At 56.0% G+C, this 16,424-nt stretch overlaps 1 protein-coding gene across 2 annotated transcripts in view; it reads right to left on the bottom strand.

Moving 5' to 3' along the window:
- The window catches only part of LPIN1 (lipin 1), a 129,358-nt gene extending 114,549 nt beyond the window's left edge, over positions 1–14,809 (bottom strand). The window contains exon 1 of one of the 2 annotated variants that reach the window (XM_060648714.3): positions 14,682–14,809. In XM_060648714.3, coding sequence (XP_060504697.1) covers positions 14,682–14,759 — 78 coding nt within the window. In that variant the 5' untranslated portion in view covers positions 14,760–14,809. The remainder of the gene's footprint in view (positions 1–14,681) is intronic. The other variant, XM_060648734.3, reaches the window with a different exon arrangement.
- Positions 14,810–16,424: the final 1,615 nt, after the last annotated feature.

The raw sequence follows: 16,424 nt of genomic DNA, 5'->3' as shown, positions 1-16,424 counted from the left end.
CAAACAAAACTGCTCAGGGATTCTGGCGCACAGCCCTTCTAGAAGATGACTGCCCCCGCCTGATCTTCCTGAGACCCCCGGACAGGCTCTCTGCATTCTCTGTTTCTCTGGCTCTCTAGCTCCACCTACTGTGTCCGTCTGGACTGTCACAACCACCTGAACGTCTCCTTTATCCAACGGAACACAAGTCCTGAGAAAGCCTCTGGGGGTTGATCTGAAGTGTATTAACGAAGACTGGCCCCCGACCCAAGATAAGACTTCTCGCCCACCTTAGGCAGACCCAGTGCCTTAAATTTCGCAGGCTGCAATATAATCCCAAGATCTCAAGAGCGGAGCCAGAACCCTATTTATCTATGTATCATGGGGCTTAACAAAGGGTACAGAGTATAGACCAAACCAGAGGCAGTGGAATTGAAACAGAGACTTTGAGTTAAGCATTGCCCTTTCCCCTCTTTTTATCAAAGGAAGATATCTGGAGGAGAGGGCAATTTAAAGTTTATTTTTGAGAGAGAAAGAGCATGTTCGGGGGGGTGGGGGGGGGGCGGGGGGAAGGGCAGAGAGAGAAAGAATCCCAAGCAGGCTCTGCATCGTCAGTGCAGAGCTCGACACAGGACTTGATCGAGACCTGAGCTGAAATTGAGAGTCGGGTGCCTAACCAAGGGAGCCACCCAGGCAGCCCTGGAGGAGGGCAGTTTAAATGGCTGTCCTGTGGTTTTCCTCCGGGACACAAAGTGGGCCACACCTGAACGCCGTGCGCCTCCGAGGAAGGAGAGGTGGGAATGTGGGAGGAGGGAAGCATCTGCTGTGCTCCAAGCACTCTCCGCTGAGCACTTTACAAACATTAGGACCCAGGATCTAAGCCTGCTTGCTGCTCAGAATCCACTGGGGAGCTCATTAACACTGCTTGCTCCCACGCCCCACCGGACGTTGATGAGTCAGAATCTCGAGAGGCAGAACTCAGGAAGGCTTCAAAGCTCCCAGGGAGTAGGAAATTTGGGAAGTGCTGCATTGCCCTCCCAGCAGCCCATTTCACAGATGAGGCCATCCCCCCCCCCCACCCCGACCACACACACACACACACACACACAAGGACATGTAAAGGTTTCAACAAGGGACTTGTTAAAATCTTTCATGACGTTCTAAAGGAATAGGTTGGATATCTTGGTAATATTATAATGAGAACAGTTACTAACACTAACATTCCTAAGGAATGTGAAAATCTGCTTGGATGGAGGCCTCGAATGGCAGGCCACTGGCTCTATTCTTCCTCTTTCCTTCTTAAGCATTTTATCAGTGTTGGGTTGACAACAGTCAGAAAGCATGTCTGTGACTTACAGTCAAAGACAGTGCAGTGAATTTGTGCCCTGGATGACCCCCTCTGATCCAAAGCCAAGTATATAAAAGAATAAAAGCAAAATGACATAGAGAGTCTCAAAAAAGGGGTTTGATGAGTCACAGACGGATTACGAATGTAAAGCAGGTGTACAAGACTCTGGTCCTGAAGCAGAGGGTGTGGCCAGGACCTGCAAAGGGTCACGTGAGATGGGGCACAGGAGCCAGGCTCCACGCTGAGGCCTGTCCCGGGAAGGGGTTCCCACTGTTGGCAAAAGAGACTTGACAATTTCTGCAGCCCTACTGCTTAGGGCCAGGGCTGTAGAGGACAGGGGGAGGGTGATGCCCAACTTGTCAAACAGGACCTAACCGAGAGGCTGTCTGGCTCAGCATCTGTGTAAAATTTCCCCTGTGTCACCACAAGAAGGGAGCTCTAAGGGGCTCTGATGAGGCCTGGCTCTGGATTGTGCCACCGGGGCCCGGGAGAAAGCTAGTCGAGGGTGAGTTCAGGGTGCCAGACTGAGGATGTGTCTCTCAAACCACCCAGCCCTGATGCTGGAGAACAAACTGGGGAGGCAGGCAGGTTTGAGGGGAAAAAACAACAGCAAATGTGAAAACGTAGTCATTCAAAATGAGCCTGAAGGCAAAACTTCTTACACTTAGGAAGAAATACAAGGCTAGGAAAGACAGCCAAAAATACAAAAACAAACCAAAAACCATTAGGAATATGGATTGACACCAAAGTCATTTCACTGAACAGCCTGACAATGACCTTAAATAAGTAAGAGGCTTGGGGTGTCTGGGTGGCTCAGCCGGTTAAGCGTCCGACTTCGGCTCAGATAAGAATCTCGAGGTTCATGGGTTCAAGCCACACGTCAGGCCCTGTGCTGACAGCTCAGAGCCTGGAGCCTGCTTCGGATTGTGTGTCTCCCTCTCTCTCTGCCCCTTCCCCACTCACACTCTTTCTCTCTCTCAAAAATGAATAGACATTAAAAAAAAATAAATAAGAGGCTTAAAGATACAGATTGAGGAATAACTTGCATTAAAAAGAGGAATTATGAAACAGGTGGATATGAAAATGACACAAAAGTCAGTAGCTAGGACCAGTTCGAAGTCTTGGATATGAAAAGTACAGCCATTGAGATTAAAATGAAGGTATCAGAGGATCCAGCTAGGATCACGGGCTGACAGTGATCAACCTCTCACTTCCCTTTACTGAGCCTCTTCTCGAACCCAGACCCCATTAGGGGCTAGGAAACCAGAGATCTGTGTGGCCCGCTTTCTGTTCTTAAGAAGTTCGTCCTCCAGTAGGGAAAAAGAAACGCTGCGGAACCGATCAATAAAGTCCAAGCGAGCACCTAGACTCATACACACAAGTCACGACGGGCACCAGATGCGGGTGGAATTCACTTGGCCTCCAAGGGCAGAAGAGGGCATCGGGCCTTGAAAGAAAAGTAGGCGCTCTCTGGACAAAGAGCTGGGGAGGGAGCGTCGTGAAATCACGAATAAGGGCAAAGGGGTGATGGGGCCATTTGGTGAACCCTTGCAAGCCCGGTGTGATGAGAACCGTGCCTCAGCCAAAAAATAAAAGATAAAATAATTGTGCCTCAGCCCTCAGCGCGATCACCAACAGAGCCTCTAAGAAAAACAGAGATGCCCGGGCCCAACCCCTGGGTTCTGATTTCTGATTCTGACTATTTGGAAACTCTATGATTCTGAGGTCTAGGACCGAGAGCAACTTCAAGACCCCCGTGAGGCCAGCTTTGCGGGTGAGGTTAGATCAGGTGACCAGCCAGCAAGGCCTCTTCCGGTCCAACATTCAAGGCCCTTCCTTCACCAGAAAGGGTCCAAGGGCGGGACCCACGGAGAACAGTGTCTCTCCAGCCTGCTCCCTACCCCACCTACTGTCACGCCTAAGAGGCGTCGAGCGCTAGGGTTCATTGGAAAATGACCAGCCTTCCAATGAGATGGTCCCTGCTGGAGAACCAATCTCCAGCCCAGCATCAGGGCTAAGCTGAGGCATGCAGGCTGGGAGAACTGGTTCCTGTGACACTCGGCGTCCACTCCTATGAAAGCTGTCCTGAGAAAACCAGGAAGGCGGGCTTTCCAGTGGAGAGAGCAGGGTCTTTTCAGCAGGAGGCCCGCGCTGGAATTTCCGTTGCTCTGCTGGGTATAACCTCTCTAAGCTCCTCTGTGTGTAACCTGAGGCTAATAATCCGCTGACATGGTTGTTATAAGGACTGATAAGACAAAAGGGAAAACATCTCCCAGGCTCCCATATAAAAAGCACTCAGGAAACAATAATAATACACCTAGACACTTATCACTGTGAAAGCACTCAATTTATCCATAAACTGGGACACCTGAGTGGCTCAGTCGCTTAAGGGTCTGACTTTGTCTCAGGTCATGATCTCACAGTCCGTGAGTTCGAGCCCCGCGTCGGGCTCTGTGCGGACAGCTCAGAGCCTGGAGCCTGCTTCGGATTCTGTGTCTCCCTCTCTCTGTTCCTCTCCTGCTCGCACTCTCTTTCTCTCTCTCAAAAAGAAATAAAAAATTTTTTAAAAGAAACAGTAGTTCTTTAAAAATAAATAAATTATCCATAAACTGAGATAAACTCATATGCTTGCAAAATGCTATTATATCAGGCAGCTGCTTGTGTTCAGCATGTAAGACTCACTGTTCCTTCTCTTTCCATCTGGTGACCTCTCACCCATTGGGCATTTCCAATTGGAGAAAAATCAGAAACCTGATCCCATCTTGTTTCACCATTAATTGTGAGGTGTCTATCAAACGGCTATTAATAAACTCAATTTCTGCTTAGGTCAAATCAGGGGAAGACACCAACTAGCCAAGGCCCCTTTGCCTTTACTCTGAATGACTGAAGTTCAAATCGCCTTGTCCTTAAAGAGAATTCACTCAAGTATGTCAACAGAACTCTCATACTGTTGGTAGAAAATGTTTTATGTATGAACCCATTTTTCATTTGCCACCCTCCCCCCCACCCGCATGAGGCAGAGGGGACATGATCCTTGCCAGAGTGCCCTGTCCCCCGTCCCCGATGTGGCAGCGCCCTCTAGGGGGTCTTTCTGGGCCACCAAATGACAGCCATTCAATGCTCTTTACAAAGGGCTGCACGTTTACGGGATAAACGGGGAAGCAGCAGGGTTGGAAGGAAACAGGGTCCCTCTCAGCCACGGCCATACAGCAAGACTCGGTCCACCACTCTGAAGCCTGGACACCGTTACTCCGTGTTGCTCCAGAAAAGAATTCCGGCCGGGGCGCCTGGGAGGTTCAGTCCATTAAGCATCTAACTTGAGCTCAGGTCGTGATCTCACGGTTCGTGAGCTCGAGCCTCGCATCAGGCTCTGTGCTGTCAGCTCAGAGCCTGCTTCAGATCCTCTGACCCCCTCTCTCTGCCCTTCCCCTGCTTGCACTCTCTCAAAAATAAATGAAACGCTAAAAAAAAATTAAAACCAATAAAAAGAATTGTGACCTGTGATCCCAGAGTGGTCAAGTGAGCCAGCTGACGGGAAGCTGCCCCCCCCCCAAGGGTATTCGAACTGTGCCCCTCTCGAGGCACAAAGCCCCGGTGTGGCCAGTGTGGCCGAGGAGGGAGAGAGAGGGTGGGGCTGAGCGGGAGGCGGCTGGTGTGGGGGAAGGACAGGGGCCTTGGGATGGGAGGGCCCTAAGCTCGACATCTTTGCAGCCTCACACGGGGGGACCCCCTCTGGATGAACAGATGTCACGAAGGTGCCCTTCCTCTCGACGGCCCCGGCCTGGCCTCAGTCCCCAGCCCAGCAGGTTTGCTAAGCAGAGTGTAGACTGGATTTCAGCCTCCACCTGCCCCTCAGCTGGGGCTCCGTACAGACCCCAGGCTGAAGAATTCTATGCAGCCCCCCCCACCCCGTGGCACCCTCGATTCCCGAAAGTACCTGATAAATGCAACCTCCCCCATGAGTGACCGTCAGCTAGGTGACCTGAGGGTGGGCGCCCCACGCTTGGGGTTGCACACCCAGAGTCTCGTGTAATCTGCAGACAGCCCCGTGGGGGAGGGGGAGGGGGAGGTGGGCAAAGTGTCATTGCTCCAAAGTCATGGCAGGTCTGCCCCGAGCCACACCGTGAGCCCAGAAGCCAGACCTCCGGACCGTTCACGTTCAAGTTCTCCGTGTTCCCCTCCTACTCAACGCGATTCTCCTCTGTCTCCTTCCTAGTAACAATAAACTCTTCAGAGGTTCACGGGAAAGCCCTTCCTCTCCCACCCTGCTGGCCCTGCTGTAGGAGACGTCACATCCCCCTGCCCCTCCTGGGCCCTGGCCACAGCCCCCGACCGGGAGCATCAGCAGCCACGTCCCACAAACGCGCAGTAACACGCTGCCTTCTTGTCAATCCTGCCTGAATAAAAAAGACATTAGGTCATTTTTATTCTGAACTTTTGGTTACTGACTGCTCGTCTGTTCTTCTTCTTTATCAAACCCAAAAAGGATCCCAAGCAGCTTAGAAAGAAAAGAAATCAAATGGCAGTACTGTTTAAAACCAGATCAAAAGCGGTGAGGCGGAGCAGGATTTAGAATGACTGGAGAGAGCGGAGAGAATTCTTCCTGAAATCTAGACTGGGGGCAATCCTGTGGTTGGGCACCCAACAAAACTCGGCCCCCCTGGCCGCCAGGGCGAGAGGGGAAAGGCACGTAACGGGGCCTTCTGGAACAGGACCCTTATCGGTTCGGCCCCATAGATACACCTTCCAGCCACACACCCTGCGTGGAACGTGTTTATGGGGCCTCGGACAGAACAGACGGCAACAGAAGGACAGCATCTGACCCCAGTGGGGCCTCGGCCACAGGCATCTTCCAGGTCACCTGAACGGGATGGTCTGATCTTTCGGGGGGGGGGGGGGCATATGCTCTGCTCCCGGCGCCTGGGCCCTAACCACCCACGCCAGTCCTGTGCCTTTAAGGGAGACCAGCTCACCCACAAAACACACCACATCACCCCTGTCCAGCGGCCAGTATCCACCAGCCTCGGGCATCCGGGACTAACTCAACCGGGCCAGACGCTCTGGCACCAACCTTTCATACCAGCCTTCCCCTATCCCAGGGTCCATCTGTCCTAACGTTCTGGTCTTTGTCTCCCATCCCGCCCACGGACCCAACTGCAGAGCCGTCTCTAGAATGCTCCTGAGCTCTGCTTCCTCTCTCTCCAAGTGCACCCCACCTGCAGTGCGCAGCGTGTCCCCAGAGGGCAGCCCGGTGGCTGCGGACGATCACAGGGTGAGTGCTAAAACGGGATAAGGAGGGGGGGTCTCCGCACGGAAGTGAAGCCCAGACCAGGCCAAAGCTCAACGCCGAAGGATAAGGACTTGGGTCTCACCTTGTCAGGCCGTCCATTCGCCTTCCCTCGACAAACCCCAAGCACTTGCCGTGGGCCCGGGACCAGTCTTGGAATAACTACAGCGACAGCTGGCGGGTGCCACGCTCCGAATGGGGGGCGATGGTTGAGACTGGAGGCGTCACTCTCAGCCGCGGTTTCAAGGCACAACGGCACGAGGACAAGGCCTTGAAGGGTCAGGAGGCCACTGGCGGTGGTGACGTCCCCCCACCCCCGCCAGGTTCTCTATTAGCTGAGTGTAAACGGTGCAAGAAGAAACGGGGTTGTCTAAGCAGAGGCACAGGGAGAACGCCCTGTGGGGATGAAAGAGAAGGAAACAGAGGGAAACTTCTAGAAAGAGAAAGCCAAGTGTCTTCCGAATACAAGGGCAAAGCAAAGTTCAAAGTGGTATCTGAACGTCGGTACGTTTCCCGCATGGGAAGGCCAGGACACTGGGATTTTAGTCTCAGAAAACAGGCCAACGGCCCTCTGCGGGACTCAGTCTCCCCATCTGCAAACCAAGGGGCTGCAGCAGGTCTGGGGTTCCTACACTCTGTATTTCAGAGACCAAGGTTACATTTCTAGCCTGGACCCTCCCGGCTTCCACTCCACATGCCTCTCACCCTCCCCTGAACCCACTGGGATCATGGCAACAGCCTCTGCCCTGGTCCCACTGCTCCCGTCCCGTCAGCCGAGGGCCCGGAGACTCGTCCCCACAGTCGGCACAGTGCAGGGCAGTGCACACCCCAAGTCCCCCACGACTTCCGTCGCTGGCCCTTACGATGCTCAGCACCCCCACCCCCGCCTTGCCCTCCGACATCAGCCCCCCCTCCCCTCCTGTTCTCTCACTCCGGCCTCCTCGCAGTTGCTTAAACCAGCCTAGAAGCTTCAGCCAGGGCCTGGACACCTACTGCGCGCCCCCTCACTTCCTCACCGGCCTCCAGGCTTTGCTCAAATGTCACCTTCTCTGGGAGCCCCGCCCTGCCCTCCCCACGAAAGCCACATCGTTCTCCCATCTCGTCACCCTCCCCCTGCTTGTATCCCCCCTCCCCGTAACCCCCTCTCCATCTGGCATAGGTTTTACCTTTTCATTCGCTCATTCCTTTCTCCTCCACCTGGAGTGTAAGCTCCAGGGGGGTAGGGATGTTTGGGGGTTCACTCACTGCTCCATGACCAGCACCTAGAAGGCCACCGGCCACATAGCAGAAACCTAAGGAGTATTTGTTACCAGAATGCACAAAGGAATAAAAACACAATCATCTCTTACTACTTTTGTTGGGGGGGGGGGGAGCATGGGGGTAACTGACGAAGGAGCCGCCAACTTCTTAGCTTCAGAAGGAAGGAAAGGGCCTCTGCTATTATAATCGTTTCATAAAGGAAAGATACTTTAACGTCCCCAAGATGGGAGCTGCGTTCTCTCACGGTAAATAATAATCGTTCCCAGAAAACAGTCACAACGGCGCAACACTGTCCCGCTCCCTTTTCTCCCCGTGCATCTCCCCAGCCTCCCGGCTCTGCGTCCCAGGGGCTCTTATCGAACAAAAAGACAAGATGGCCCGTGCCCCGACTGGCCCTTGCTCCAGCAGACGTGCCTGCTCACGTCACAAGCATTCTTGGCTCCCGAGAAAGAGGGGGGGGGGGGGTGTTCCAGCTCAAGAAGCCGGCTGGGATCCAGGGCCACCGCTCAGGTCAGCGAGAGCCAGCGTGACACCTGCCTGTGGCTCGCAAACTGTACAGTCCCCACCGAGCTTGTCGGCGCGTGCATACCTCCTCCACGCGGCCACCGAGTGCAAAATCCGGAGACGGTGCAAACCTCACCCCACTTCCCCGCTGGGTGGGGGCTCAGGGCTGAGCAAGGAGGCTGAGGGCAGCCCCGTCAGGTGGAAAGGGCGGTGGGGGACGGGGGCAGGCCGTGGGCACACCTGGAGGGCGGCCCTGCCCGTCTTCCTTCCCCTGCAGAGCCGGACAGGTGCACCTGTGGTTCTCCAAATCGAAACCAGCCCAGACCTCGTTTTCCCTCCTTCTGTCTTCCCGGCCGCCAATCCCACCCCCCCCACACACACACACCCAGGCTCAGCTCCGGGCCCACCTGCCACAACCACAAGGTTGTTGTGGCTCCTGGCTCCCGGCACTGGAGGTGACAAGTCGAGTCCTCTGTGTCCCGGCCTCCCTGTTTGAAGCGTGCGTATCCGGCCCCTTCTGTCCCATCATTTCACGTTTAAAAACATCGGAACACAGGGGTGCCTAAGTGGCTCAGTCAAGCGTCCAAACACTTGATTTCGGCTCAGATCATGATCTCGTGGTTCCTGAGTTCGAGCCCCGCGTCAGGCTCTGTGCTGACAGCGCAGAGCCTGCTTGGGACTTTCTCTCTCTGCCCCTCCCCCACTTGCGCTCTCTGTCTCTGTCTCTCTCTCTCTCTCAAAATAAATAAACATTTAAAAAAATATATCAGAACACAAAATTAGACCTGATTCCCATTACACAACGTACATTATATCGCGTGGTTCTCAGCTGCCTGCCTGTCCTTTACATTTGAGACTGTCTGGCCCCCACGGGGCCCAGAGCGTGCACGGCAAACCCCTGAGGCATAAGCTTCGTTAGTAGGAGCGCCCCCGTTTGCAAAGTGCTGCGACTCACATAACTCATTTGAGCCTCACGGAACCAGGCAGGGAAACTGAGTCTCTCAGCAAAGTGACCTTGCCCAAGGTCACGCACCTAGTCATTTGGAATGCTAGGTCTGCGTCCCCGGGTTTCTAAACTCTGAGACTATGGCTCTTGGGCACCTCAGTATATTGCTTCTCAAAAGTGCATCTACGGGGGGGGGGGGGGGGGCGGGGGGGGGAGGAACCAAACAAACAAAGAAACAAAAACACAGCTCTTGCTGGTAGAGTGAGGTCCTCATAATATACATACTCTTAATTTAAGTGTATTTAGTTACATATACTGTTGGCAAAATAAAAGAGGGAAACAAGAAAAATAATAATAATTTCAAGCGTGCATGACGATTGTTCTTGCTTTTTTCACTCCAGAGGGTAATTCCCAGAAAGGTCTCAACTAGAAAGCCCAGAGCTGCTGTTTCCCCGACTGTGTCGCTTCCCGGGTGGGTGTCCGGGAGTAAACATCTCGCTCTCCTGATGTGAGCACAACGCTCAGGGAGAGAGATCACGCTGTGCCAAAGCCCCACTGCAAGGCTTAACAGAAGAAACGGAAATCTGCTCCAAGGCTCCAGAAGACAGGCCCGTGTTGGATTTGGTAAGCACTGACACCGATTACATGCATACCAAGCGCTTCACGGCTTTTAACCCACTTGGTCTCCCAAAAGCCATTTTGAGGATGAGAAACGAGGCTAAGAAAGGTCGATCGCCAGCCAGCAAGCTCGAGAGTTAGGCTTTGAACCCTAAGAGGGAGTCCGAATCATCTGCTCCCTTAACCGTAAACGCTAACGTGCGGTCAAGATCCTAATCTCTGCACGAAACACATCGCCACCTCACGGAGCCCCCACCCAGCTCCAGCCCTGACCAGAGGGGTGGTGCAGGCGACCGAGACCCCTAAGGGACAGTGAGAAAAAACCTTTGGGAGCAAGCTGTGGGTTAGGAGACGGCTCCGAAGCCAGGCACAGGCGCGGCCTTACTGGTATGTGCTGGGTAAGGTGATCACTATTAGAGGGGACCGCGCCTGCCTCTGCAAGACGCAGAGTGTCTTCTGACAGCAGGGTGCTGCAAGGGGTGAAATCACAAGAAAAGGCGACGGTGATGAATCCAGATCGGGCCCAGGGATTGCTGACTTTGTTGGCGCCCCACTGAGTTACCACGTTCTTGTCACTAGTGAAAGTCACCGGGGCTGTGGTCGTCTTACGGGCAGGTGGGTGGTTTTGCTGCTTGTAATGGCAGAGTACCGCCTCCAGGGGGCACTCCGAACTCCCCTACCCTCCACCTGAGGGAGGGATGGGGCGGGTCCAGGACCCCCACAGGAGCAGCGGGCCAGCTCTGGAGAAGCCTTGAATACCAAGCTAAAACACCCGGATGGAGACCACACTCCGAATTCTCCTCCACATTAGGAGACACAAGGGTCCGGATTTGTGAGTCTCCTCCTCACATTGCTTACTAAGACCAATGAGCCAAGTCCAGATGATGCGATGTGCCTTCACCGTGATGTCTGCGGCCCAAGCTGTAACTACAGGCTCTCTTGTCTTCAGGTTTAGTGTCATTACGCATAACAGCTCCATTCACCAAAAACCCGTATTATGTTGTTAGGTATCATAGGCCCCATTATACAGATGAGAAAACGAAGGCTCCAGGAAATCAGAACTGGTAAGTGGCAAAACTGGGGCTTGAGCCCTGGCCCTGTGGCTCCCGCACACGCCCCCTATGCTGGTTTCACGCTGGGTCCCACATATTTGGCCACGGCTTGCTTCGTTTCACAGGCTGGGCGCCCGACCAATGTCAACAGCAAGCGCCATGAACGGCCCGCTAAGGAGTAATCAAGTCCCAGATGGCCGGAGGAACAAACTCTGCAGACTTAGCTTGAGGAGAACGCCCCGTCCTGTCAAAACCCAGCCTGCTTTCACGCTGAACCCTCAGTCTAGAAGGCTCCGCCCCGCTGAGTGTTTATTGAAATCCTACCCTCCTCCCAGGCTTGGCTCGGGTGCCAGCTTCTGAGACGCCTTCCCTGGCCCTGCCGGCCCGAATTCCTCCTGCTCTGTGCTCCCGTGAACCTGGCGGCTGGCAGGGAGCAGGCCCACCGGCTCACATTCTGCCTTGACCTCCTGTGGGCAGGGACCAGGTCTCACCCTTCCCTCGGCGCCCCGCAGGGCTCTGCATAGACTCAGGGCCTGGAGGTCGAGTCCATGATCTGTGGCAATGCTGACGGCCAATGCCACAGGTGGATGGGGCCAAGTTAACAGGTGCCTCCAAGGGCTCACAGCGCTGCCAGCTGCCCTCTCCCAGCCCCAGGAATGAAAGCGCCCCACAGTGGCTGAGCTGCTTGCACCCTTCCAGAAGCCGCCAGCCTGGCCCGGACTCCAGCAGCAGCTCTGGCCTGGCCCGTCTTACGGCCTCCTGCTCACCCCTTCCTGCGTGCAGTCGGTCCACCTGAGTGTCTGCCTCAATTCCCTGCTTTGTGCTCCAGCCCTGCTTTGCTGAAGCCTGACTCTGGACCTGGCCTTCCTCTGCCCTCGTGGACTGGTCCGGGCCTCAGCCTCGCCAGCAGCAGCAGGAGGCCAGCCTTCCCACTGGAGCCGGCCAGGATCCCGGTATCCCCTTGCTACAACCACCCTCAGCCCAACAGGTCAGGTTCCTCCAGACGCGGGCACAAACCTGCACCAAGCCCAAACGTCTGGGCCCCTTGAGACCTGGGGAGGGGGACGCCCTGCCGGAGGCAGGGCAGAGGCTCCAGGGTCCACCACATGCCCCACCCCCCACCGGCCTTTCACTCTCTTGCGGGGAGGCCTCCCCACCTCCTCCCTCCCTGCCCCCCCGCCCCCCAGGGCAGAAAGTCGCACAGCAGGTGCCACACTGCTTCGGCCTTTGGAATGGAGCACTCAGGGCAGGGAGGGGGCTCTGAAAGTTATGGAATGAAAGGGGACAAGAGGTGGCTTCGGAATCCTTTCGGTGACTTAATTAGAATGAGCCTTCAGCGGGGGCGCCTGGGTGGCTTAGTCAGCTAAGCGTCTGACTTCAGCTCAGGTCACGATCTCACAGTCCGTGAGTTTGAGCCCCGCGTGGGGCTCTGTGCTGACAGCTCAGAGCCTGGAGCCTGTTTCGGATTCTGTGTCTCCCTCTCTCTCTGACCCTCCCCTGTTCATGCTCTGTCTCTGTCTCAAAAATAAATAAACGCTAAAAAAAAAATTAAAAAAAAAAAAAGAATGAGCCTTCAGCAAAATGTAGCGTGACCTCTGTTTACAAGGTTCCCAGGCTCCTTGAGCGGTGGCTGACCAGCATCTCGCGATCTTATATACGCCCCACTGTATATTCTGGATCTTCTATCATGAACGTGCTTTTGTAATCAGGAGAACATAACTAGGGGCACCTTTGTGGCTCAGGTGGTTGAGCGTCCACCTATTGTTCTCTCTCTCCTTCTCTCTCTGCCCCTCCCCCCCCCTCTCTCCTTCTCTCTCAAAATAAAAAAGGAAAAATAACTAACAACCAAAACATATAAGCAGAGAACGGATATTGTCAGAGCATCCTCAGATCACAGTGTCTACAGGGTGCCCAGGATACGAGAACAGGGGCTGTGCTGGCCCCAGGACACCAGCTTCCTGTCCCCTCCTCCCGCCAGCCCCTGAGCTACTGTGGACAGGTCCCAACTTCACGGCCTCAGTTTCCTTGACTGTCAAATGGAAATAACAGTGTGCGCACGGGCTGTACAAAAGAGACGCCCACAATTATAAGTCCCATGACCTGGGGCGCCTGGGTGGCTCAGTCGGTTGAGCGTCCGACGTCAGCTCAGGTCATGATCTCACGGTTCGTGGGTTCGAGCCCCGCGTCGGGCTCTGGGCTGACGGCTCAGAGTCTGGAGCCTGCTTCGGATTCTGGGTCTCCCTCTCTCTCTGCCCCTCCCCTGCTCATGCTCTGTCTCTCTCTCAAAAATAAATAAACGTTAAAAAAAATAAGAAAAAAAAAAAAAAAGACCTGCGACCCAGGGTGGTAGAGCCTGTGGGTCCCTAGAGTGGATATGGGAGAGCATCATGGGAAGCACAGAAGAGGGAGGTGCACGTCTCAGTCAGAACAGGGCTGCTCTGTGCGAGAGAGACAGTCCAGGAACGGAAACAAGACGCAGCCATCGGAATCCCCAACCACCCACAAAACCAGTCTACTCCATCCGACTGTGGGTGCCTGAGGCCTACACGACACTCCTTGGGGGAGGCCCCATTCCTGTCCCCAGCCTGCCTGTTGAGAGAGGGTCACGGGGCAGCCTCGGGTAACTCCTCCGCAAGCACCTGTCCACGGTTGGATGGAAAATGTCCGCCCAGGGGGGGCAGCCACAAAAGGGGCCAGGGGTGGGGGCAGAACCCAGGCCCCCTTTCTTGGTCCAGCGCCCCCACCGCGTTCCAGCCTGAGCTCCCAGCAGGGCCTGCTGCCCCGGAAGGGAAGGGGACGGCTTGAGGATGCAGGTGACTGGAGTGACAGGTGACAGGTGCTTCGGGGAGCCAGCAGCCTCGTGCGTGCCACACCTCTCGCTCTATTTCCTAGGAAGCGGACAGCCCCGGGCTCTCTCTGCTTCCAAGGCCTACAGAAACTTCCAGACCAGCCCCAGCCTTCTGCAGCTGAGGACAAGAAGCAGAGCGTCCCGGGTGTCCCAGATGCCATTCGGGGAGGCTGGTTAACGCATTACCCTCCCTGCAGCCAAACCCCCGGCCTCCGGAAGAGACAGCAAATCATGAATTCTAACCCAGGCCACACGCTCAATGCCCACTTCTACTTGGGGTTATCTGAGACCCCTCTTCTCCGGCTTTGCGGCTTTCACGGAAAATAACTACTTTGAACCAAAGCCCTAGCATCTAGGTGGAGCCCCAAAAGGGCAGGAAGGTACCGCCCCTGGCTTTGGAGGCCAGTGGAGGCCCACAGCACATCCATCACAGCCCCGGGGACACGGCGGTTCAATGACTGCACTGGGCCGGCCACGTCAACAGCCGCCCGCACACAAACCTGAAAGACAACACGAGTTCCCAGCAACCCTGCCCGGCGAGCAGGAAGCCCTCAAAACGCCCTGCGTCCGTGTCTCCAGGATCACAGCAATCGCTGCTCATTTTCCACCCACGGCAAAGAAAAAAGCTTTTAATTCTTGGGCAAGTTCTAAAAACTCTTCTGTAAACTCAGTCTCCGTGTTGCGGGAGCCCCTGGGGAGCAGCTGGCCCCATCACTCACTTGGAGAAGTGTCCTCAACCTAAGTGAGCCCCTCGGGGCACAGACCATCCCGCGGCCCCGCCAGCACTCCCAGTCGGGGGCACGGTGCACAAATGGCCGTGCCCTGGCCCGTACCCTTACCCATGACCAAGGCGAATCCGGGGGGCTCTTGTCCTGTGGGGGCCCCCAGGTGGACCCACCACGGTCCTGCTCCTCCATGGCCCAGCCCGCGGGATGCCGGCCACCTCCTCGCCCAGCACCGGAGAGCAGTGTCCCAACGCGGCTGATTTCACCCTCTCGGGAGCTGGGAGGCAGTGGGGGGTGGGGACATGTAGCCCAGAGCAGGCGGCTTCCCTTTACAGCCAGGAGCCCGGCCAAGTCACAAGGCTCAGGAAAAGAGCAGGGTGTTGAATTGCAAACCCTCTCCCACCTGGGGCCTGGCTAACAAACAGCTGGAGGAGATGTGGCCTGTTCCCTGAAGGATGCAGAGTCCCAGGGCTCGCCAGTTTGTGTGAGCTCCGGGGGAATAGCCTGGTGGGACCCATGACCCCGGCTGGCGGCCGCCGGCCACGCTGTATCCGTTCCCCAGCAGGTGTTGGAGAGACCACCTCACAACCAGCGTGCAGGGCGCGGCGGGGGAGGGGGGAGGGATCTTTCTCCCTATTCCTCCAGGCCTCAGCACACTTGGGGGAGTCGGGAAGGCTGGGTTCCGGGGCCCCTCCCCCAGAGGCCACCACTGTCCCCTCTATCACGCGCAGTAGCAGCAGGCATCACGACAGCTGGCTGGTTTCGAACACTCCCCCCGCACCAGGAAGCTAAGCACTCCGGCCGCACTCTGATGTACGTTGTGCACAGCCACCCTATAGGGTCACGGACACAAGACAGGAGCTTCAGGAACGACCTTGGGTCACAAAGCAGGAAGTGGCAAAAAGCAGGGCCAGGCTGACTGCAAATCCGGTGCTGGAACTGTAGTTCTGATCCCACCAGGAGCCCTGGGTCCCTGGCCATGGGCTGGGCTCACATGAGCCCCGGGTTTAGAGGAAACTGCAGCAGGGAGGGAGGGAGGGCAGGGCTGGGGGCAGAGGGCGTGCCCTGCAGGAGCAGGTGCGGGGGCTCTGACCTGGTCTGACAGGGACCTCGAGATCCCACCTAGAGAGAAGGGGTGGCCCCCTGGGGGCGCAGCAGGGCCAAGGAAGGGCTTTAGAAGAGCCACAAGTCAGGATCCCCAACTCAACTCTTACCACGGAGGACTCCCCCCCGCCCTCCATGCCCTGGTCCTCCTCGTGTCCCCGCAACGGGTGACCGGTGACCGTGACGCTAAGGCCAACCACCCCCTGACCTTTTTCAGCTCCATTTCTGCAACTCCTCCCCGGCCAAGGCTTCTCTGGTTTCGCCCTTCGCAGCCTTCTCCTTCCCTCCAGACAGGACCCCGACCTAGAGCCCACCTGGGCTGGTAGGTGGCGAGTGGCCCGGTTTAGAACACAGGACAGGTGTGTCCTAGCTAACTCAAGGGGCATCACTGCGCCTCTGTTTACGGGCTCCGGGGGCAGTGGCTTCCCCTGGGGAGGGGCAGGGAGGGACTCGGGGCCCTCCCCTGCGTCCAGATCACCACCATTCTGGCCACACACGTGCCCCTGGCCCTGCTCGCCCTGGAGAGGCGTGGAGAGGGCCAGGGAGGGACCACTGCGCAGCCCCAGAGCCTAGTGCCACCCCCCACCTCCCGCCGTCTGAATGCCCTGAATGCCACTAACTATAAGGGGGCGGGGGGGGAATAACGCATTAAGACACTTCCATGAGCTGGGTCACCACCACTCTTACTATTTTTAATTCATCCTGTCAAGATATTTTAAGAACCTCATGACCAACGAGTGATAAGATTGTGAG

Source organism: Panthera onca, chromosome A3, assembly GCF_046562875.1.
Source record: "Panthera onca isolate mPanOnc1 chromosome A3, mPanOnc1 haplotype 2, whole genome shotgun sequence".
NCBI lineage: Eukaryota > Metazoa > Chordata > Mammalia > Carnivora > Felidae > Panthera > Panthera onca.
The sequence above is the reverse complement of the archived record's forward strand: the minus strand, read 5'-3'. Positions and strand labels throughout refer to the sequence as shown.